The sequence below is a fragment of the Pseudocercospora fijiensis genome, assembly GCF_000340215.1.
Source record: "Pseudocercospora fijiensis CIRAD86 unplaced genomic scaffold MYCFIscaffold_8, whole genome shotgun sequence".
In the NCBI taxonomy this organism is placed as follows: Eukaryota; Fungi; Ascomycota; class Dothideomycetes; order Mycosphaerellales; family Mycosphaerellaceae; genus Pseudocercospora; species Pseudocercospora fijiensis.
Window position 1 is genome coordinate 3,649,607 of NW_006921539.1, and position 19,456 is coordinate 3,669,062.

At 44.8% G+C, this 19,456-nt stretch overlaps 3 protein-coding genes across 3 annotated transcripts; 1 reads left to right on the forward strand and 2 right to left on the reverse strand.

The window, feature by feature from the left end:
- Positions 1-39: 39 nt before the first annotated feature.
- MYCFIDRAFT_199402 (uncharacterized protein) lies at positions 40-1,242 on the reverse strand (the record flags this gene model as incomplete). The annotated part of the gene is made up of 1 exon (XM_007932180.1): positions 40-1,242. The coding sequence occupies one exon, from the start codon at positions 1,240-1,242 to the stop codon at positions 40-42; it is 1,203 nt and encodes a 400-aa protein (XP_007930371.1).
- A 603-nt stretch (positions 1,243-1,845) lies between these two features.
- Positions 1,846-2,864, reverse strand: MYCFIDRAFT_178292 (uncharacterized protein; the record flags this gene model as incomplete). The annotated part of the gene is made up of 7 exons (XM_007932181.1): positions 1,846-1,952; positions 1,991-2,260; positions 2,303-2,410; positions 2,438-2,511; positions 2,561-2,641; positions 2,672-2,713; positions 2,752-2,864. The coding sequence occupies 7 exons, from the start codon at positions 2,862-2,864 to the stop codon at positions 1,846-1,848; spliced, it is 795 nt and encodes a 264-aa protein (XP_007930372.1).
- A 593-nt stretch (positions 2,865-3,457) lies between these two features.
- On the forward strand, positions 3,458-4,660 carry MYCFIDRAFT_37962 (uncharacterized protein; the record flags this gene model as incomplete). The annotated part of the gene is made up of 1 exon (XM_007931514.1): positions 3,458-4,660. One exon carries the CDS (start codon positions 3,458-3,460, stop codon positions 4,658-4,660), a length of 1,203 nt encoding a protein of 400 aa, XP_007929705.1.
- Positions 4,661-19,456: the final 14,796 nt, after the last annotated feature.

Genomic DNA, 19,456 nt, shown 5'->3' on the forward strand with positions numbered 1-19,456 from the left:
ACTCCATCAGTACGAGAGCCACATCCCGCCTAAAATGCTTCAGGCAGAAGACTGCCCTTTGACCATTAGCACCTTTACTTCGAATGGCTCCGCAACGTCCCTCCCAGCCTCAGCCTTCAAATCGCGATAGAGCTCCATACAAGGCGCCTCGCTGAGAACATCCTCGATGTCATGCGTCAGACGCAGTGTTTTATCGCTTCCCCAAGTTTCACCAATCGGTCTGCTCGCGAACATGACGTAGTTTCCACACTCCAGACAGTATCGCTTCAGGCGCGGGATAGCCTCGATGACCTGGATCATGCTCTCGAAAAGCATGTTGGGAGTTCCGGACTGTGATCCTGCATGCATGACATAGTCCTCGTTAGAACTTAGCCGCCATTCCACGACGAGGTCTTCGAGCTTGGCGCAGAGACGAAGACGCTTGCAGAAGCCCTCGAAGCCGGCTGAGGTAATGATGTGGAAGTTCATTTCTTCCTCGCTGGGAGTGAGCTCTGCTGTAATGCCGGTATGATGGTCAGGCGCTGGTGCCCACCCCTCCGTAATGCAGCATATCTCCAGAAAGGCTCCTCGAGCTGCGAAAGTGCTGATGACTTCGCTCTGCCGATCATGCTTCTCAGCTGGTGGGGAGGCTCCCCTAGCGCTCTTCACCGTCTCAGTTGGGAGCGCTTTGCTCATGTTGCCTACTAGGCGTTTCGACGAGTCGTCCAGATTCTTGAGTGTCATGTCGATTTGAAGGTGGACTGGAACATGTTTGTCCAGAACTTCACGCCATTCTTCCCCAATCTGCTTGTTAACCAGAAGCATTGACATATGCATATCCTCCTCCCGAACACGCGTATACCGCCGAGCGCCTTTACAGATGACGGCGCAGCAACAGTAGCCGTGCTTTCCAGGATCCGTACACGAGTTGGGACTGGAAGCTTGGCAGTGTCCAATCGCTTCGTTGTACACCATATCTCGAAGCTCGGTGGGAAGCGCAAGGAATGTAGTCTCGCCGTAGACATAGAGCGCCTCGTATGGGTTGTTATTGCTGTCACCCGTGGCCTGACGAATCGGGCTCATTGAATCGGCTTGCTTTCTGGCCAAAGCAAAAGGTGTCGATATTCTTTTTTTGATGCGCCGGCCACGACGAATGACATCGAGGTGTAGCACAGCAAAAGGATTGCCCTCGACATTAATGAGGCGACCTCGGCTAATGTCGCGATAGCTGAGCGCAATATCCTCGAGTGACGTGGAATCCATGATTGCGGTATGAATGATTTCGGAAAAGAGTGCAGCCAAGGGTTGAGATTGTCGAAGCTGTATGCGGAAGGAGAAGTTGAAGTCAGAGGAGGAAGTCAAGTATGTTAGTAAGTGTAAGCTCGAGACGCAAGGACCATTCTCAAACCCGCTCTTATTCACTTGTGCATGTGCGGATGATGGAGTTTCCATGTGCAATTACATGTGATCCTTCCACGGGCAATTACATGTGATCCTTCCACGTGCAATTACATGTGATCCGTCTCTTCGGCCATAATCACTCGTCGATATATCAGCCAAAGCTTCGCGAAGCATAATGAGCATCCATTTGGCATGGACTCTGAATTCATGCTGCGAGCTTGATTCGGGAAATAGGTGAAAGTTCATCGCAGGTTGAAACGGGTCATATTTCTCCCCTGCAGAGTTGGCTCCGGCAAATTCGCAAACAGAACCGATTGTAGTTGCGTTCTCCTCGGGCTATGTGCTCGACCTTCGCGGTCCTGAGAAAGCGAGAGCCTATATTCGTGGTATAATATATAGACGCAATCTTGTGAGTAGTCCTAAAGTCCGCCGCATAGAATGATTAAGTCTGTCTGATGCATGTAGTTAGAAGGAGGTCAGCGAAGGCCAGAATGTCTGTGGTGAATGCGTGTAGCAATCGCAAAGGTTTGCGTGTGTGATCAATCTTTCTTTGCTGCGCTTGCTCGCTGAGACTCGCGTCATGATTGATAAGGAATGTCGCAATGCCCACTCATAGTATAGTCAGACGTGGTTGGAATTCCGGGATGCAGCCTGCCACTAGTGTCCGGCTTATAGCAACCAAGCAGAAGTGAATGATCCCGACGAGTGGTCTGGCCGTGCAGCGTACTTCCCAGAGTGCACCACGAGGAGCCAGACATGCGGAAGCTGTCAAGGCCGAGCTTCTGGATCGCTCGCGGTGCTTTTGTTGAACAATGCTTCTCGCGAAGGCTGGTCAAACTCGGGCGCCGTCTCATGCAAAGGAGCGCGGCCATAGGGCTTGCTTACAGCGAGAGGTGTTGATGGAGTGAAGCGAGTGTTGCACTGTGCATCATTGTAGGGCGCTTCTCCATTGGGGGTTGATATGGCCATGCTTGATGTGCTTGATGGATCAAGAGAGAAACAAACGTGAAAACAACCAGCAGGTTCACGGCTACGGTCAGCCGCTAGCGCTCCAAACTTCGCAGCTCATCCCCTTTTTCTGGTCTCCTACCAACCCCTACTCTCCTCATCTTGATCCTTATGGACAATGACCTTTCGAACCATCGTCGTTTTTACATTTCTTATCCCCATTACAATTCACGCTACAAGCACAATTTCCACCGCTCTGACAACCTTTTGATACCGTAGCTTTAGGATATTTTTTGAAGTATTCGACGCAGACCTGGCCGCAGTTCGTCAACTATTTCGAGACGTTAGCCGAGCCAGCCAGCCGACGCACGAGGTCGAGTAGGCACTAGAGTAAGAAAAGCTAGTAGAGAGAGGAGGTCGCACCGAGCAAGCACACTTGCCGCCAGTACATGTACCAATAACGTTGGCGGCTTGATTAGTTTGGGCCGCCGATTTACAGCCTGCTTGGCAATCTCTGTTGGATGTGCACTAGCCATCTAACGTTAGTAAGGAAAGCTGTATTAGAAGGGATGCGGTAGGTATATACTGGGTCTCCGTCGTCCCTAATACCAATTGAAGCTTGAGCTATATTGCTTAATGCGAGCAAGACGGCGATAGTTTTGAATAGCATAGCGAGTAAGGAATGATGGAGAGAATGAGGTATGCTCTACCATACTAGAATATAATAATGTACAGATCTCTCCCTTTCATGGATGAGCATGGTATGTGTATATATAGTAATCGATTCGGGAGCATACTGTATATGCCGAACTCTATCTTGGGTTGCTCACTGGGATTATGCCAGGATTGCGTACACTGCCGACAGTTCGGTACATGAGTGCATTTTCATGCGCGTTGGAACTGCCGAACTGGGTACGAAAATTGCAAGCACAAAGGGATGGAACGGTGAGGTCTGAAGCATCTGGAAGAGGTAGCCGGCTAGCCACGACCCTTGTTGGAGGCGCAACGCTAAAATCGCCACCGCAACGCGACGCGACTGCCACTGCCACTTTACGCGCTGCGCTCCCCTGTCTTGCTCTTGCTCTTGCACGCACACCTTCCACGCCAGAGAGCGACATCAGTCATCAGAATGGGCGCTCTCAATCTCGCAGAATGGCAGAAGCTGCCCGTCAGTCTGTCGGAGCTCTGCATCAACACCACCCTCCGCTGCGGGCAGTCTTTCCGATGGCGCAAGAACGACAGTGGAGTCTGGTCTATGGCCCTTCACAATCGCATTCTGTCCCTATACCAAGACCCCGAGCACCTCTACTACCGCTCGCTTTCGCCCGCCGACCTGCAGGCTCCTATGACCCCTCCGTCGTCTAACCCGCCTTCCCTGCCGGACATCAAGGATGATACTCGAGATCTGGTTCGGCACTATTTGAACCTGGAGCCAACCCTCACCACTCTCTACGCGCAGTGGAGTTCTGCAGATGCCAACTTCGCAAAGAAAGCGCCCAAGTTCACGGGTGTCAGGATCTTGAGACAGGACGCTTGGGAAGCACTGATTGGCTTCATATGCTCTTCTAACAACAACATCATTCGCATATCGCAGATGGTCCATAAGCTCTGCGTCAACTACGGACCTTTGCTCGGCTATCTGGATGAGGAAGCATACCACGACTTCCCTGAGCCGAAAGACCTCGCGCAGGATGGCGTCGAGGCAAAGCTTCGTAGCCTGGGATTTGGGTACAGGGCCAAGTACATCTACCAAACAGCTTGCATGGTAGCTGAGAAGCCGAAAGGATGGCTAGATGCTCTGCGCAATCCTGAATCTCCTGCACTGGGTGTGAAGCCAGAATTTGGAGGAGAAATGCTTCCGGAAGGCCGGGAAGGGTATCGTAGAGCTCACGAGGAACTTCTAACTCTTCAAGGCGTTGGACCAAAAGTCGCCGACTGCGTGGCGCTCATGGGACTTGGCTGGGGCGAAGCTGTGCCCGTAGACACTCACGTATGGCAAATTGCGGTGCGAGATTACAAGTTTGGGAAAGGCAAACATACCAGCCTTACGAAAGCGACCTATGATGCTGTCGGAGCAAAGTTTCGGAGTCTTTGGGGCAAGGAAGCTGGTTGGGCGCACTCGGTACTTTTTACAGCTGATCTGCGCGCTTTCAGCGAGAGGTTGGTCGCAAAGAAGGAGGAAGTCGAAGTGAAAACAGAACCAGGCGCTGAAGTGATCAAGACCGAAAAGAATGTCGAAAAGGCAATCAAGCGAGAACATGAGGACGAGGAAGCCCAAGTACTTGAATTCGAAGAGAAGGTGGTCAAGACAAAGCGTCGGCGCAGGAGTTGAAGATTTGTGCACATACCAGGAAACCTCCATGCTGACCGAGCTACTTGTTACGTTACCAATGCCACTGTACTGCGTATTGTGCTTCAAGGGACCGGTGCCAATGCCCGCCAAACTACATCGTATGTCTTCTATCCAGGATCGTACGAGCAGGATAGAATTGGAAGCAGGCGTGCGGTCGAAGAGGCAATGAAGAGAAACGTTCACACTTCAAAATGACCATCCTCGCTTGGTTCGACATACTCCGGCCAAGGGGACTATCCGGGGTTGCGTCAGCCCACTTCACCCCTCGCCCCAGCTCGGGGATTTAAGCCATACGTAAAATCGCGATTTGTTAGTAGGCCACACGTAAAACTCGACACTACGGTATATTATAGAGCATATAAGCCGGGAAATTAATAGTAAGTACGATTACAGTTAAGAAGAAGGCATATTGCGACCGTATATATCAAATTAGACTATATAGACCTACTATTACTATACTATTAACGGCCTTCGCGCATACGCCGCGCTAACTATATAATCGACTACTTTACAAGTCGGTCTATATGTCCTTGTTTCTACCTCTTATTAGCTATTATAGCTACTATCTTAAGTGTCTTCTTCTAGCTTAATAGGGTTGTCTTTATAGCTAGCGACCTCGCCTCGATAATAGCTAGTTTTCTTCGAAGGCTCGTAGAAGTAGCGCTTCCGCTATACCGACTCGTAACGACGGCGAGGGTATATTAAATAAGGCTAAAGTGTAGTATATAGACCTTTATTAAGTACTGCCTTATCTTGTTATAACTAGTCGAGTCGAGTATTAGGCTCTTACGCAAATAGGCCGTTTAATCGTCGCTTAGGCTTAACGTTAGTCTACGTTAGAAGGTCGCTTTCGTCGTAATTGTAAGTACGGCTCGGTAGAGACAGTATTATTATCGGACTCTAGGTATAGGTAATGTCGCCGCTCTTACTCGTTATAGTATAGCGCTTATAATCGCTAAGAATGTTAGCGTACGGATTACTAGTTTTCTTTAAGGTAGAGGTATTATCGGAAGTAAGAAGGCGCTTATCGAAGACACGTTATAGTAGCTTATCGATAGGTTACAATTAAACGTCTAACTACTTAGTCTTACTATTGTTATTAAAGACAATATAGAAGGCCTTACTATACTTTAATCGATAGGTGCGCGCCTTGTTATAGGCCCCCTTAGCCTCGCGGAGCATCTTCTAGTATCTATTGTTAGCTAGGTCCTTATCTTGCTAAGTAAGTTGTAAGCGCAATTTATTAGCCTTAATAGTACCTGCTCGAATAAGCCGATTAGGCTATTCCTTCTGCTACTTCTTTACTCGTTTAACAACGCTCGTAGACTAGTATTTACGCTTGTATTCTTTACCCTTATAGATAGCTATATTAACTAATATATTATACGCCTCTTCTACTTGTTTTATAGGTAACGAGGAAAACGGGTTAAATAATAGTAATATACCCTGCGGGGCTGTCTTTAGATAAGAACGTCGGAAGGCCTTACGGGCTTCTATAGCACTACGAGACGCCTTAATCGTACGAGGGCTAGTCGTAGTATTAAGGAGCTATTATAGCAATTCGGGGGTCGGTGTTCGCTAAGGCGGCAGAGGCGGTAATAATAGCAGACCTTAAGCAATTAGGTTTTCGAGATCCCTAATATAGTAGCGACGGTTAGCGAGATACTAGCCTTCTAGATCGATAATAGTAGGCTTAGTAGAACGTTCTTCCTCAACCGACGCGATATACTCCTACTAAGCCGCCTCCGCTATTGCTAGTAATTCCTTATACTAGGCCTCCTCCTATACTAATTCGCCCTTAATTACTTGCTAGTTCTAGTTATAGTTAGTAGCTCTATACTAATCTCGAATATGCTTACAAGGAACCTCCCTATTAAGTAGGAATATACTAGTCTTCCGGAATGCCGACCTTATATTATAGGAGGTGAATGTTTTAGCCCGAATAGCTAAGAGGGCCTCGATAAACTTAGGTATTCTAAACTCGCTAACTCTACGGTATATAGCGTCTAATACCGCTTACCTATACCTTAACTTATACACCTAGAAGAGGACAATATCTAAAGGCTATATAAAGTGTAAGGTATGTAGTTGTAGGCCCTATAATTGGATCTTATATCGCTTTGCAAAGGCTATAAACTCCTTAAAGCAATAAGAGCCGTAGTTGTCGCATAGGAGCACCCTCTATTCTTCTAGATCTTTAGGCCTCGTCTTCCGCTTAAACTAGCGGATATAGTGCATTGCGGTATCGTTAGTTATATAGCTAGACTTATTAACAGTAATGAAGAAGTTGTCCTTACCTAAGAATAAGGGCGTTAGTTAGTAAGCGAGTAACGTTGTTATTGCCTTACCTTCTTTTAGCACCTACCGCTCTTAAACTATTATACCTTTAATAATTAACTAATAATCTATTACCTTACCGAAGGCGTTAACGGTCTCGACGATAGTTACGTACGGACGGTTACTATTATACTCGGTCTAGGCGCGCCGCTTCGTATCTATTATAACGATATACTTATTACTACTAATTCTAATCCGGAAGCTAGTCTCGTCGAAATTCTATAGGTGTTAGGGCTAAAGAGGCTATACGTAATTAGCATGTAACTAGGCTAAGTAAAGCTAGGGTCTTAGTGCCTTAGGCAGGGCTTGGCGCTTAGTAATAGGCTAACTTGCCTACCTTCCTCCCTCTCCTTCTAGCTTCTTATCGAATACTACCTATACCTACTACTACCCTATCTACCTGCTAATATAACCCTTCTTATATAGTATTCGATCTACCCTTTAAGGGCAGTAGCTAGATAGTCCTTATTTCAAGCTTTTAGCGGTATAGCTACGAATAAGACTAATCTAACTATATTACGCCCGAAGAACGGGACCTATACGTACTATTCTATCGAAACAACCGTACCAATTATTAAGCAAGGCCTTCTATACGGCCTATTACACTAAGTTAAGCATACTAGACCGATATCTACTAATTCCGCTACATCCGTATCTTAGGGGCTAATAATATATTATTAGTGCTACCCCTTATTATAATAGCCGGCTTATTACGAAACAACAACAACCGTGCTGCCGCTAGTAGCGCTAGCAATAACAACGCTAGTAGCGCAGTGCCTACTAAGGTACCTACTAAAGCACCTACTAAAGTGCCTCCTACCGAAGAGCCTACTATAGGACCTGCTAAAGAAGAACCTATAATTCTAGGTAATAATCTAGAATTGCCTGTTAACGATATTCTTAACAATATTGTTAATCGTCGATATAGCTAACTAGCCTTTAGCCCCTAGCTAGTAGCGAGACTTTAAGAAGCTACTTAAAACAGGCTTACTGCCCTACGTTAAGAACAATAGCTAAAGGATAATCTCCTCGAGATTCGCCGCTTGTAGGAAGCCCTAATAACTAATGCTAAGCTAACGATAATAAGTCCTCCTCTACCCGTCCCTACTTAAAAGAAGGATGCTAAACTTAAGGACTATACCGTGTTTAACGGCTCTAGTCGAAAGCAATACAACGATTATATACGTGATTATAAGCTTAACTAGCGAAACGTACTAAGGGCCCTTCTAGATAACTACTTATTAGTCGTCTATGCTATGCAATATATTAATAGAGACCTAAAACGCACCTAGGATAACTATTTCGACTCCCTTACTAATTAGACCGCTATTTAGTAGTAAACCTATAAGACTATTATGCTAGACACCCTTAGAAACCCTATACTAAGGCTATCTCCGGTTTAGACCCTTGCTAACTAAGCGTAAGGAAGTGTGGTAGGTATAGGTCTTCTGCCTGCCTTCTACTACTATGCTCCTTCTACTACTACTACCACTACTACCAATCTATATCGGACTACTACGCGACCGGACCTACACTACTATACTAACCTCCTTGCGCTAGCAAGGGTCTAAGGACAAATGTCGCAAAGCTATAGAGGCAGTCCTTATAAAAATACTAGGTTATTAACTAGCGTGAAATCTCGTAATTTAGCACTCGTATCTTATTGTCCTATCAATTCTGAGTCATTCTATATATACAGTATTTAAATACAACGTATAGTTGTTGAGAAAATGAGTAATATTTAACATAGGTAGCTGCAGGTATGCGACGGGTTAGTGCAGTGTCTAACTACCTAACATCTAATACACGAAATACACATATCTAAGACTAGGAGATTGTAGAGCGACCATTTCTAAATACTGTTTGTATAGACTATGTATGTCCCTAATGCCTGCCTGCTAAATGCTAGCCCTCGAGCGAAGCTAACTTGTTTGCTAGAATTAAGACCTTCGAATATCGATAAGCGACAATGCGGAGGTTATAGAGCGGCCATTTCTAGATTACCTTAATGCGAGCGATATATGCGTAGAGCGTAGTGTTGTTGTATTATATCTAAGTAGCGGAGGCTATTTAGCTAGCTTGAATCTATCGACAAAAGCTAGTACTATAGGCTAGCATTATAGACTAGCATTATAGGCTAGCACTATAGGCTAGCACTATAGGCTATCGTAGATTATGCTTATCGCTAATTGCGCTCCGTTCTACGCTAAGCAGTAGAAGATTCTCGTACACGGCTTCCTGCAGGTTGTCGTTTGTCGCGCTAATTGATATCGTATATACCGCATTAATCGATCTCGTGTTTATAGAGGTGCTGCTACTGCTAATGCTGCTACTACTGTATATTGACGAAGTCTTGTCGGCGTTGCGACTAATCGTACTGTCTTTGCATGTGAATCGTAAGTCGTAAACTAAGCGCTTTACACTTCCTTAGTTAAGTAGGTCCAACTAACAAAGCCTTGCCGCTTTGAGCTACAGGTGTAACAATAGCACGGACGCCCGTTCTTCTGCCTGTATTTAGCACTCGCACTGCCGCTAGCGCTCGCGTCTAACACTCGCATCTAACACTCGCATCTAACACTCGCATCTAGCACTCGCACTGCCGCTAGCACTCGTACTGCCGCTAACACTCGCGTCTAGCACTGTTATTGCCGCCAATATGTCTAACTCTAACTCTAACCTACCTAACGCGCTATCCGGTCTAGCGCCGCTATACCTCGACCCTAACCTCTTATCCGAGCCGCTGTCTAAAATAAACTTAGACTCCGATTAGTAGGCGGAGATGTAGGCTGCGCTTAATGCGGACCTTGCCCTTTAGTAGAACGAGCGCAATAAGCGCAATAAAGACGAAGCGCGTCGAGAGGCATTGTTGCAAGCGGTCGCTAATAAAGACATATACGAGCTAGAGGCGTATAAGTAGGATAAGATAAGCGATAATAATATCGCATTAGAAGAGGCGGAAGAGGCTCCTATTAAGGAAGATAAGGCTATCAATCCATTTAGCGATAACGATAACGAGGATAGCGATAATAGTAATAAGTAGGCGGATAATAAACGAGCGGAAGATACTAGCGGTATAGCAGCTCTACGCCGCCAGACTCGATAGCAGGCGAGACTAGCCGCCGCCGCCGCCGCAGGTCTTTAGCAAGGCGGAGATCGCGGCAATCGGACGACTCGAGGCACTTAGCGTATCCGTAGCTATCGTCGTACCCGCGAGCAGAAGTACACTAATATCTTCGGAGAGATGAAGCGCGCTAGGTTGCCGCTAAAGCAGTAGATAATAATGTTTAATAGGTATAGCGAGAAGCTAAACAAGACCTATCGCAACTATATTCGCTAGTCTATAGCCGCACTAAAACATAAGCATATCGTCTTAGCTCGGGTTATTCGTAATAAGCTAAAGAAGCTTATTAGCAAGCGATTCTTTAACTAGTACAAGCTAGAGGATTCGATATAGGAGGTTAACTTGCGGGAGATATACGGTATTATCGAAGAGGTAGCGCTAACCTAGGTTAACCTTCTACGCAAGCTGCTTCTAAATAAGAAGGTCTCGATCGATAAGGAAGATATATAGCTTCTATACAAGCAGGATCGCCTCCGTAAGCGCATCGCGGTAATAACACAGATAGCTGTTCGTTCGATCTCGCTAAAGAAGGCGTCCGTATTTGGCAAGCAATTCGGCCTGTATTTAGTTACTAGCGGTGTGCTATACTATGTTATTAGTATTATTAACAATATAGGCTTGTCTAGCGCCGCTCGCACGATCTAGGTACTAATGCGGAAGACTAAGGCGGTTTAGGACTAGCGCGTTATTGTAATGGCTCGTAATAAGCGGAGTTTCTCGGTATACGACAATCTCGTAAAGCAGAAGAATCGCAAGGGTGTCTAGAAACAAGGCGATCGCACGGAGATACTAAACATAACCACATTATACATTAGCATTAATAAGCGCATCCTAGAAGAAGGTCTAACCAAGGATATACTAAATCTAGACCTATAGCTTAGCTATAAGCATATACTAGACAACCTTACCGATAATGCGAAGGATAGGACTCGTAAATACCTCTCGCTATATTATATAGACTAGGCATTAGGTGTTGTATTCGGACCGGAGCTAAAGGCGGTATTCGAGAACTACGACTTCGACGAACGATACCGTTCTATCGCAATGCGTAATGTTAATGCAGCTATTAGGCTTAGTACTTAGTACGTCTAGTAAGGCACTAACATTAAGCGCTTTGCATAGCTAGAGATAGATATAATAGATCCGGAAGATGCTAACGATCTAGTGCTAATAAAGCTGTCGATGAATAACGAGGTATTAATTGCCGGATCTAAGGAGGTACTAAAGGACATCTTCCTTAACAATATGCAGCTTAATAAGGATAAGGACTTCGGCAATCTAGATCCTATTCGAGATAGGAAGAGTCGTCTATATCCAATCGTTAGAGACTAGATAACATGCGCTCGCTTTAACAGTTGTTAATTAGAGGGTGTTAAGTTAGAGCGTCCGTACGATCGATACAACTAGGGCGTTATTATACCTAGTTGGTTACATATCTGCATAAATAAGGCATTCGGCATTGTTAAGACCCATTTCGATAAGAACTCCGAAGAAGCGCGGCTTGCTTATTATCTAGTCGACGATGCTTTGTTCTATACGATAAAAGGTATTAGTAAAGACAACCCGAAGTACTTCCTTATCTTAAACCTACTGTATCGCATGTTCCGCAGCCGCATTGTTGCCTTATTCTAGTACGAGCTAGACTTAGAGGGTTTACTAGACTATACTAATAAATCAAAGAGCCGCATCGAGGTGTTAAAGACTACTGTTTCGAATCTAGATCCAGATTAGTATTTTCGGTTGGTTAAGAACATCTAGAAGAAGGCGTTTACTAAGGAGGCATAGTAGAACAAGTATACTAATGAGGATGAGGTGCTTATACAAGATGCCGACTATACTACGATATACCGCTTACTAATGCAGATCGAGGAACTAATAACTATACGTACCGCTATTCGGAAAATAGACGTCGGTTATCTTAAGCGGATAGTCGACTACCTAATCGTTCTATTCCTTGGTACTAACTAGACTAATTACGCTAAGCATATGCTAGAATTCCGATAGTTGCTATAACAGGATTATATATTAGGGTACTCGTTAATAGCTATATCTGTCGTTAATCTATCTAGCAAGAGAGGCAAGGGCATCGCTATAGATAAGGAAATTGAGCTTATTAATAACGACCTTACGCTAGACCTAAACCACTTTAGCAACTCGACCTATAATATAGCCGCTATCGCTCGCAAGAAGGCTAGAAACCGACGTACTGCTCGTGCCCTAAAGAAGATGTTCACGTCCGCGATTAGCATAGAAGGCACTAATTACTACACTAACAAGAACGCCGTAACTGATGTAATAAGCATAGCAGACAAGCTATTCCGAGATAGGCTTACGGAGCGACAGCCGGTTAGTAATAATATCGATAAGGACAACCGTGCCCTCTTAGATAATATCTAGTAGATAGGGATCTAGAAACTGGTACTAGCAATCAAGGCTCTAAACGAAGCATACCGTACGCGCTCGCTGTACGTAACACTTAGCACAAGCGAGGCAGCTAGTAATAGTGTAGATAGTATCGATAGCGCAGATGCTCGTAGGCATAGCGGAGATTACGGGCTACTTAGTACTAGCGCTGTTAACCGGGTAGACGAGCTATACATAAATGCTAATAGCTTTGCTTAGCTAGGCGATGCTCTACCTCTAGCAGGATATATCTAGGCCTTAGGCGGAGATAGCAATAGTAATAGCAGTAGCAGTAGTAGTAGCAATAACGGTAATATTAATAGTAGCAATCTCGGCTTCTTTACTATAGCTAGCGCTATGCTACACAACGCAGCACTCGCGAATTCAGATATCCTTTAGTCTAATAACGCCGCGCGTAACCTAGTTCGCGATACAGTACCTAGCGATAACGAGAACGACCCAACAATCATCTATAGCGCTATCTAAGAGACCGCCGCTACTACTAGCTATTTCGATCATACCGACTTCTAGGATCTAGACTTAGATAAAGACGAAGCTCTTGCTACGGCGTTAGCAATAGAATAGGGTTTGTAGAGGATACAATTAGAAAATTCGTATCGAATACTATGCTAGAAGGACGACGTTAGAACAATAGACAGCGAGTATAGATTAGTAGATTGAGATGATGTTTCTCTACTTCTAGTTTCCGTCGTTATCGTATTAATCACTTTTGCTAGCGCCAATTGCTAGAAACGCGCTTAATCGACGTATCTCGTGCTAGCTAGCCCTAGACAGTAAGTAGCTTCTCGATAAAGTCAACTAGATAGGCGTCCTTCTAGCTAGCTAGCTCTAGGAAGGTCGTAGAAAGATAGCTCTAGTAGGTTAGTAATAGCTCTAGGAAGGAAGGTCGTAGAAAGATAGTTCTTATATAGGTTCCTAGATAAGATCGCGGCTTCGGCTAGGCCGCTAGATAACCTGTAGCAGGATAAGGTGCATCTAAAGAGATAGTACCAATTGGAGTTTACTATCTAATAGCTATCGCAGCTTGTTCCTACTACTATATACTATGCTCGACCTAGGGCCTATTACGCTACTTAGGACGACGGAGCGGCCTTAGGCACAATCTATTATATGCTAGCGTCTAGTGAATAATGTCGCTCTTGCCGTAAAGGAGCGGGTTAGTTAGTAAGGTAATATATAGCCGTTATTGCTGCCTATTGTCGACTACGTAGCTTAACCTTACCTACGTAGATAGACCTTCGCTTTCTAACTTCAACTTCTTCTTCTTCTTCTTTACATTAACTATACTGTATGCCGGTATCCGCCTTGCGCGTAACTAGCGATAGTGAACACCTCTACCCCTATTAATATACTAGCTGTCTGCGTATTCGCTTCGGCGTCGATATTAATAGTGTCGATACCTCTTTATCGCAAGTAGAAGTAGCTCTCTACTACGATTAACACTATTCCTTGCTAGTTCTGCGACTTGCTACCGATAGAACCGCTTAGAATTGGTCGAGGTCCCTTAATAGGTGTTGTTTGTTTAGTCCTTCTTAGTCTCTAATAGGCTTTGCCGAAAGGTAACTCTCCTAGCGAGTAGGTTTAGGAATCAATCGCAGTCTTAGTGTAGCTGTTCTATAGTAGCATTGCTATTAGGTGATTCCGTATTAGATAGTCTTCTTATCTATTGCTATAATAGGCTTTCTATATTGGGCTCTTCTCGGGATACTACACGTATATCTAGTTAAGCTTAGTATAACGCAGCCTTTGTAAATTCGGCGATTAGGAGCGTACGATATCGGATATAGCCTCTAGGTAGCGAGCTGTCAATGCTGTAGTTCCGCGGTACGAACAGGCGTCCTTAAGTAAGACGTCTTTATAAGGGCACTACTATACGACTGTAGTAAGCGCATCGACTCTGCTAGACAACTATAGTGCGTACCCCCCCTTCCCTCCGAGCGTATTAAGACTGTTATATACCTGCAGTGCGCATCCCTATCCGCGAGACCGAGCGTATTAAGACTGCTCGAAGTAGTGCGTAGCACGTATTAGGCTTCTAGGGGCATATCTTTTTAACACTGTCTTTTTAACAACTTTAGGCGCGGTTCGACTATTGTTCTCTAGGTAGCTTTAGTTAGTACCTAGTTTCTAACTCTTTGAGTTCGCTAGTGTTATACGCTTAATAATGCCTGTTCCACTCACTTCGGTACTATAGTTAGTAATAGAATGCGTTAATAGCTAGCGAGAGAGCAAGCTTATAGGCAATGTATACTTCTAGTATGCTTCTTATAGTATGCTCCTAGCAGGCCCTTAAACCGCTAGTTATATTAGATCCCTGTAAACGCTATTGTTTATTTCTCTGCCTTATATAGCAACTAAGGCCTCTAGTTTTAGGGAGAGGTTCAAAGGAGGGCGAGGACGTAAGAGGTCGCTTCGGCGGTTCTCGAAGAGATGCTATTCATAGCGCTCGTTATATATTATCGCCCTACGCTTCTATTCTACTATATATATTGTAGTGCCTGCTAACTAGAGCATATAGTGCAATAAGTATAGTATTCTAGTTGGTTGTCGACTTCTTTATAGCCAACTCTAGCCTCTTCGCTTCGATATAACCTAAACAACCGTCGACTTCTTTATAGCGCGCTTTGCTAGAAACGCGCTCAATCGACGTATCTCGTACTAGCTAGCTAGCTAGCGCGTCGTATTAATGTTGGAAGGTATAGTAAGCGAGGACTTCTCGAGATAGGACATTAGTATGCCTAAGGCGACCGTCGTTATCGTGTTAGACACTTTTACTAGCGCGCTTTGCTAGAAACGCGCTTAATCGACGTATCTCGTACTAGCTAGCTAGCGGGCTAGCGCGTCGTGTTGTTGTTAGCAGTATCGTATTATAAAAGCTCGTAGTCTCGAGTTAGAAGGAACTAGGATTCGGATCCCGCTAAGACTCCGGTTTTAGTACGGCAAAGCGCCCGATTAGCGGGAACAGGCATCGCGACTTCTTCCTTTTACGGATCGCGACCTCTTCCTTATTATCATTCTCGAGCTAGCAATATCTCTATCTCTGCGATATTACAAGGCGACAGCGACATAGCATCCTTATTACGAGCCTATATAGCATCTTTATTACGAGACGACTCTTTATCCTTAGACTTAGACGACTACCTTAGCGAAGAGATAAGGGCTGCGGTTGTTCTAGGTGCGAAGCGTAGTACTAGTATAATATAGCAGGAGATTGCAGAGATATATAATGCTGCTAGAGAGCCTGGACAGCCGCCTAGGAGCTAGTATGCTATAGCATAGTATATTTATCGACTTGTATAGAAGTATACGAAGATAGATGTAGAGGCAAAGGCAAGGGCAAGGGGAAAGGCAAGGGGAAAGGCAAGGGGAAAGGCAAGGGGAAAGGCAAGGGCAAAGGCAAAGGCAGCAACGAATGTTTATATTAAGGTTGAGGAACGAGAAGGAGAGCAAGAGGCTAATAAAGATTAGTTAACTAGTCGAGATTAACTAACTAGTCGAGATCAAAGGGCAGTCTAGGATGCTATTAAAGGATTCAATGCCGCAGTATAGAGGGCGATAGATACTCTATAGTATACGATCTTGCAGTAGTAGCAATAGTAGCAATAGGGCTCCTTACGAAAGGGCAAGGAACGTGCAACCTAATGTGTCTTCTCTTGGCACATCTACTCTACTACTGCGATAGCAGCAGGATAGTCTTACGCTGCATTTAGTTCTCGCCTTTTGCCCTACCTAGTTTATTAGCCTCTGCCTAGTTTATTAGCCTCCGCCTAGTTTATTAGCCTCCGCCTAGTTTATTAGCCTCCGCCTAGTTCATTAGCCTCCGCCTAGTTCATTAGCCTCCGCCTAGTTTATTAGCCTCCGCCTAGTTTATTAGCCTCCGCCTAGTTTATTAGCCTCCGCCTAGTTTATTAAGTATAGCATAGTCTGGCCCTATCGCTGCCTACGAGCCCGAGTTAGACTCTCTTCGAGCAGATTCTTAGGTAGAATGTCCTTACTAGCTAAGGCAAGATTCTCTCGTGCTTTAATAGTTAGCGAGCGGCTGCGGCGTAGGCGGGTACTTATAGCATTACGAAGTATAGACTTAGCGACCGATATTAGAGTGCTATATTTACTGTCTTTATCGTTCCGCTAACGGCGTAGGGTCTGCTAGGTTAGAGTGCGAGTAGATAAGGAAGCAGTACTGCCCTAAATAGGATCTCCTATACGCTTGCCTATCGCCTTCTTAGTAGCTAGTTACGACTGCGACTTCTTAGCTTTCCGATTGCCTATAACGGCCTTCTTTACTAGCGATATATTAGTATCGCGAGACTTGTTAGAGTCCTAGCGCAATTGGCGGAGGCGTTCTTATACTGTTAGTAGTACTAGCTAAGCAGCGGATTGATCGTTAGTAGTACTATTATCCGTCTCTGCCTCCGCTGCTTACTTGCGCTCGGCCTGCTTGCGCTTCCGCTCTTTATAATACTTCTCCTACTCCTCGAAAGCCTTGCGAAAGTTACGGTTAATACATGCAAGGAGCTTACTAAGGCCTAGCTTGCTACGGAGGTTTTCGCCGCTAGCCTAATACTAGGTATCAAACCTAGGCGCACTATCTAGCACTTCCTGTCTACTTATTCTAGTAGACGCCTCTTCCGCATCGCTAAGTGCTAGATGCCGCATTACATTACAGAGCTCCTAAACATACCGGTTATCGATAAGTGTATTAGATAGGAGGTTGAAGAAGTATATATTAAACCGGCCGCTAGCTTTATTAGCCTTGCGATCGAAGAACTTCTATAGGTATAGCAGTAAGAAGGACTGCTTAGAACCCTTCTATAGTGCGACTAGGGCTTTTAGTAGATGTAGCGCTTCTATATCCTATTAGAATACCGAGTTAAGATCGCGATTACAGACTATGTTACAACAATCCTTCGGATCTAGGCTCTCTTTAGGATCCTACATACGGAGGTGTTCCTAGTATCGCTTATTTAGTATAGCGCGTAGGCAACGAGGCGTTACTATATACTAGCTATTAAATAGTAGGCGGAAGATATCGGGGATCTTATTACGCTTTTCTATGTCACTCTTAGACTAGTTCTTGCGAGCAGAAGCGGCATTAGCAGCATTAGCTACTGCTGTTTCTTAAGCTTCTCGAGCGGCCGTACCTCTCGGCACTATAATAGTAGTGTCCTTATTATCCTCGTCCTAGTCGCCTCTATTATCTTTACTAGGGATCTCTGTGTTGCGCAAGCCGCTTAGTCGATATAGCTAGTATGCGATAGCGCCCTACGCGAGCTGCTTATACTAGTCGGCATTGGCCGGTCTATCGTCTCGATTAATAACAGAGGCATAGTTAACACTATCTAGAACTCGCTTTGCCGCATTATCGATATACTAAGGGAAGAAGAAGATAGCATATAATCGCTGTCCTACGCCGAGCTTGCGACTAGTACGACTAGCTCGCTACATAGCATTATCAATATCCTTAGTAATAGGCAGCTACTACATAATGACAAACTTAATGTCGCTAATGTTGGTGCCTATAGCAATTGCTAGAGTGCCAACTATTATACGCGTCGACGACCGAGCACTAGGCTTCTTAAACTTATTATATCGGACCTCCTTATCGTAATTAGCGACGTACGCAGTATAAAAAGCGACTACTTTGTACACATTATAGCTAGTGTTGTTCTAGGCATACTTCTTAGTCGGATCTTCTTAGTCTGCTATTATCTGAACAAGCTACTAGCGCAGAATATGAGTTAGCTTGTCGACCTTGCTACGGCTATTAATAAATACAATCGCCTTGTCGATATTCGCAGGTATAGCCTGTCTATCGGTAACGGCCTTCTTTAGCAATAGATACAGCAAGTCGAAATCGCTACGGTTCTTTTACGGGATAGTCTTAAAGATGTACGTAGTGTTAATGCGGTCAATGCTCGTATAGATAACCTTAGTCTTAAATGCCTCGCGGCCATTATTACGGAAACCGCTATTCTTTAACACAAACTCTAAGGTTTCCTATAAAATAGTCGCAGAGGTACCTAGCTAAAGGGTATCGGTACGAAACAGGCTGCGAAGCGTATAGATTTGAGCAAACTCCTCGCGGAAATCCTTCTACTTATGCACTAAATGCAGCTTATTAATAGTGACTAGGCCGATGCGATTACTAATCTTCTTAAACACCTCTCGCAATTCTAGAGTAGACGCTTGTTCTAGGCTATAGAAGATATAGTAGTATTTGCTAGCAACGATATTATCGTACATCTTCGGATCCTTGCGCTTAGTCTCTACAGAGATTATATAATAACGCACTAACTCGACGCTGCTATCTCTAGTAACTATGTTCTTCTATACGAGATCACGTATAGTCTGATCGATATCGGCCTTCTATTCTTTACTAAGGCGGTTTAATAGAATGATCTAGATGTTAATACGACCAGTTAGTATAGTGTATACCTAGTAGACTAAGCTCTTGCTACTACCGGTCTTCTCGATCATTACAACATCCGTCCCTGCGAATACTAGGTTATATAGCACCTCCTATTAGAGATCCGATGGCTTGTATCCCTTACTAGGATAGAAGGCATTAAGCACCTACTATAGGCTATTCTTGATAATGTCCCGCTAGACAGGAATCGCCTCTCGCTTAAGACTAGCATCCTATACCAACATTTGAATCTCTTCTAATATAAATGGCTTGTCTAGTATATAGTCAGTCGCGGCCTAGAAGAAGGCGGTCTTCTACTATGAATCTTCCGGAAGAGCTAGCTTCTTAGTAGACCAATTTGGCTGCTAGCGGGTGTGTACTTTACGAGATGGTAGGATTAGCATAGCGTGCTATACGCCCTATTACAGCGGCGGCTGCTGCTACTGCTACTACTGCTAGCGGCGCAGGTCGTACGTATTTCCTAGAC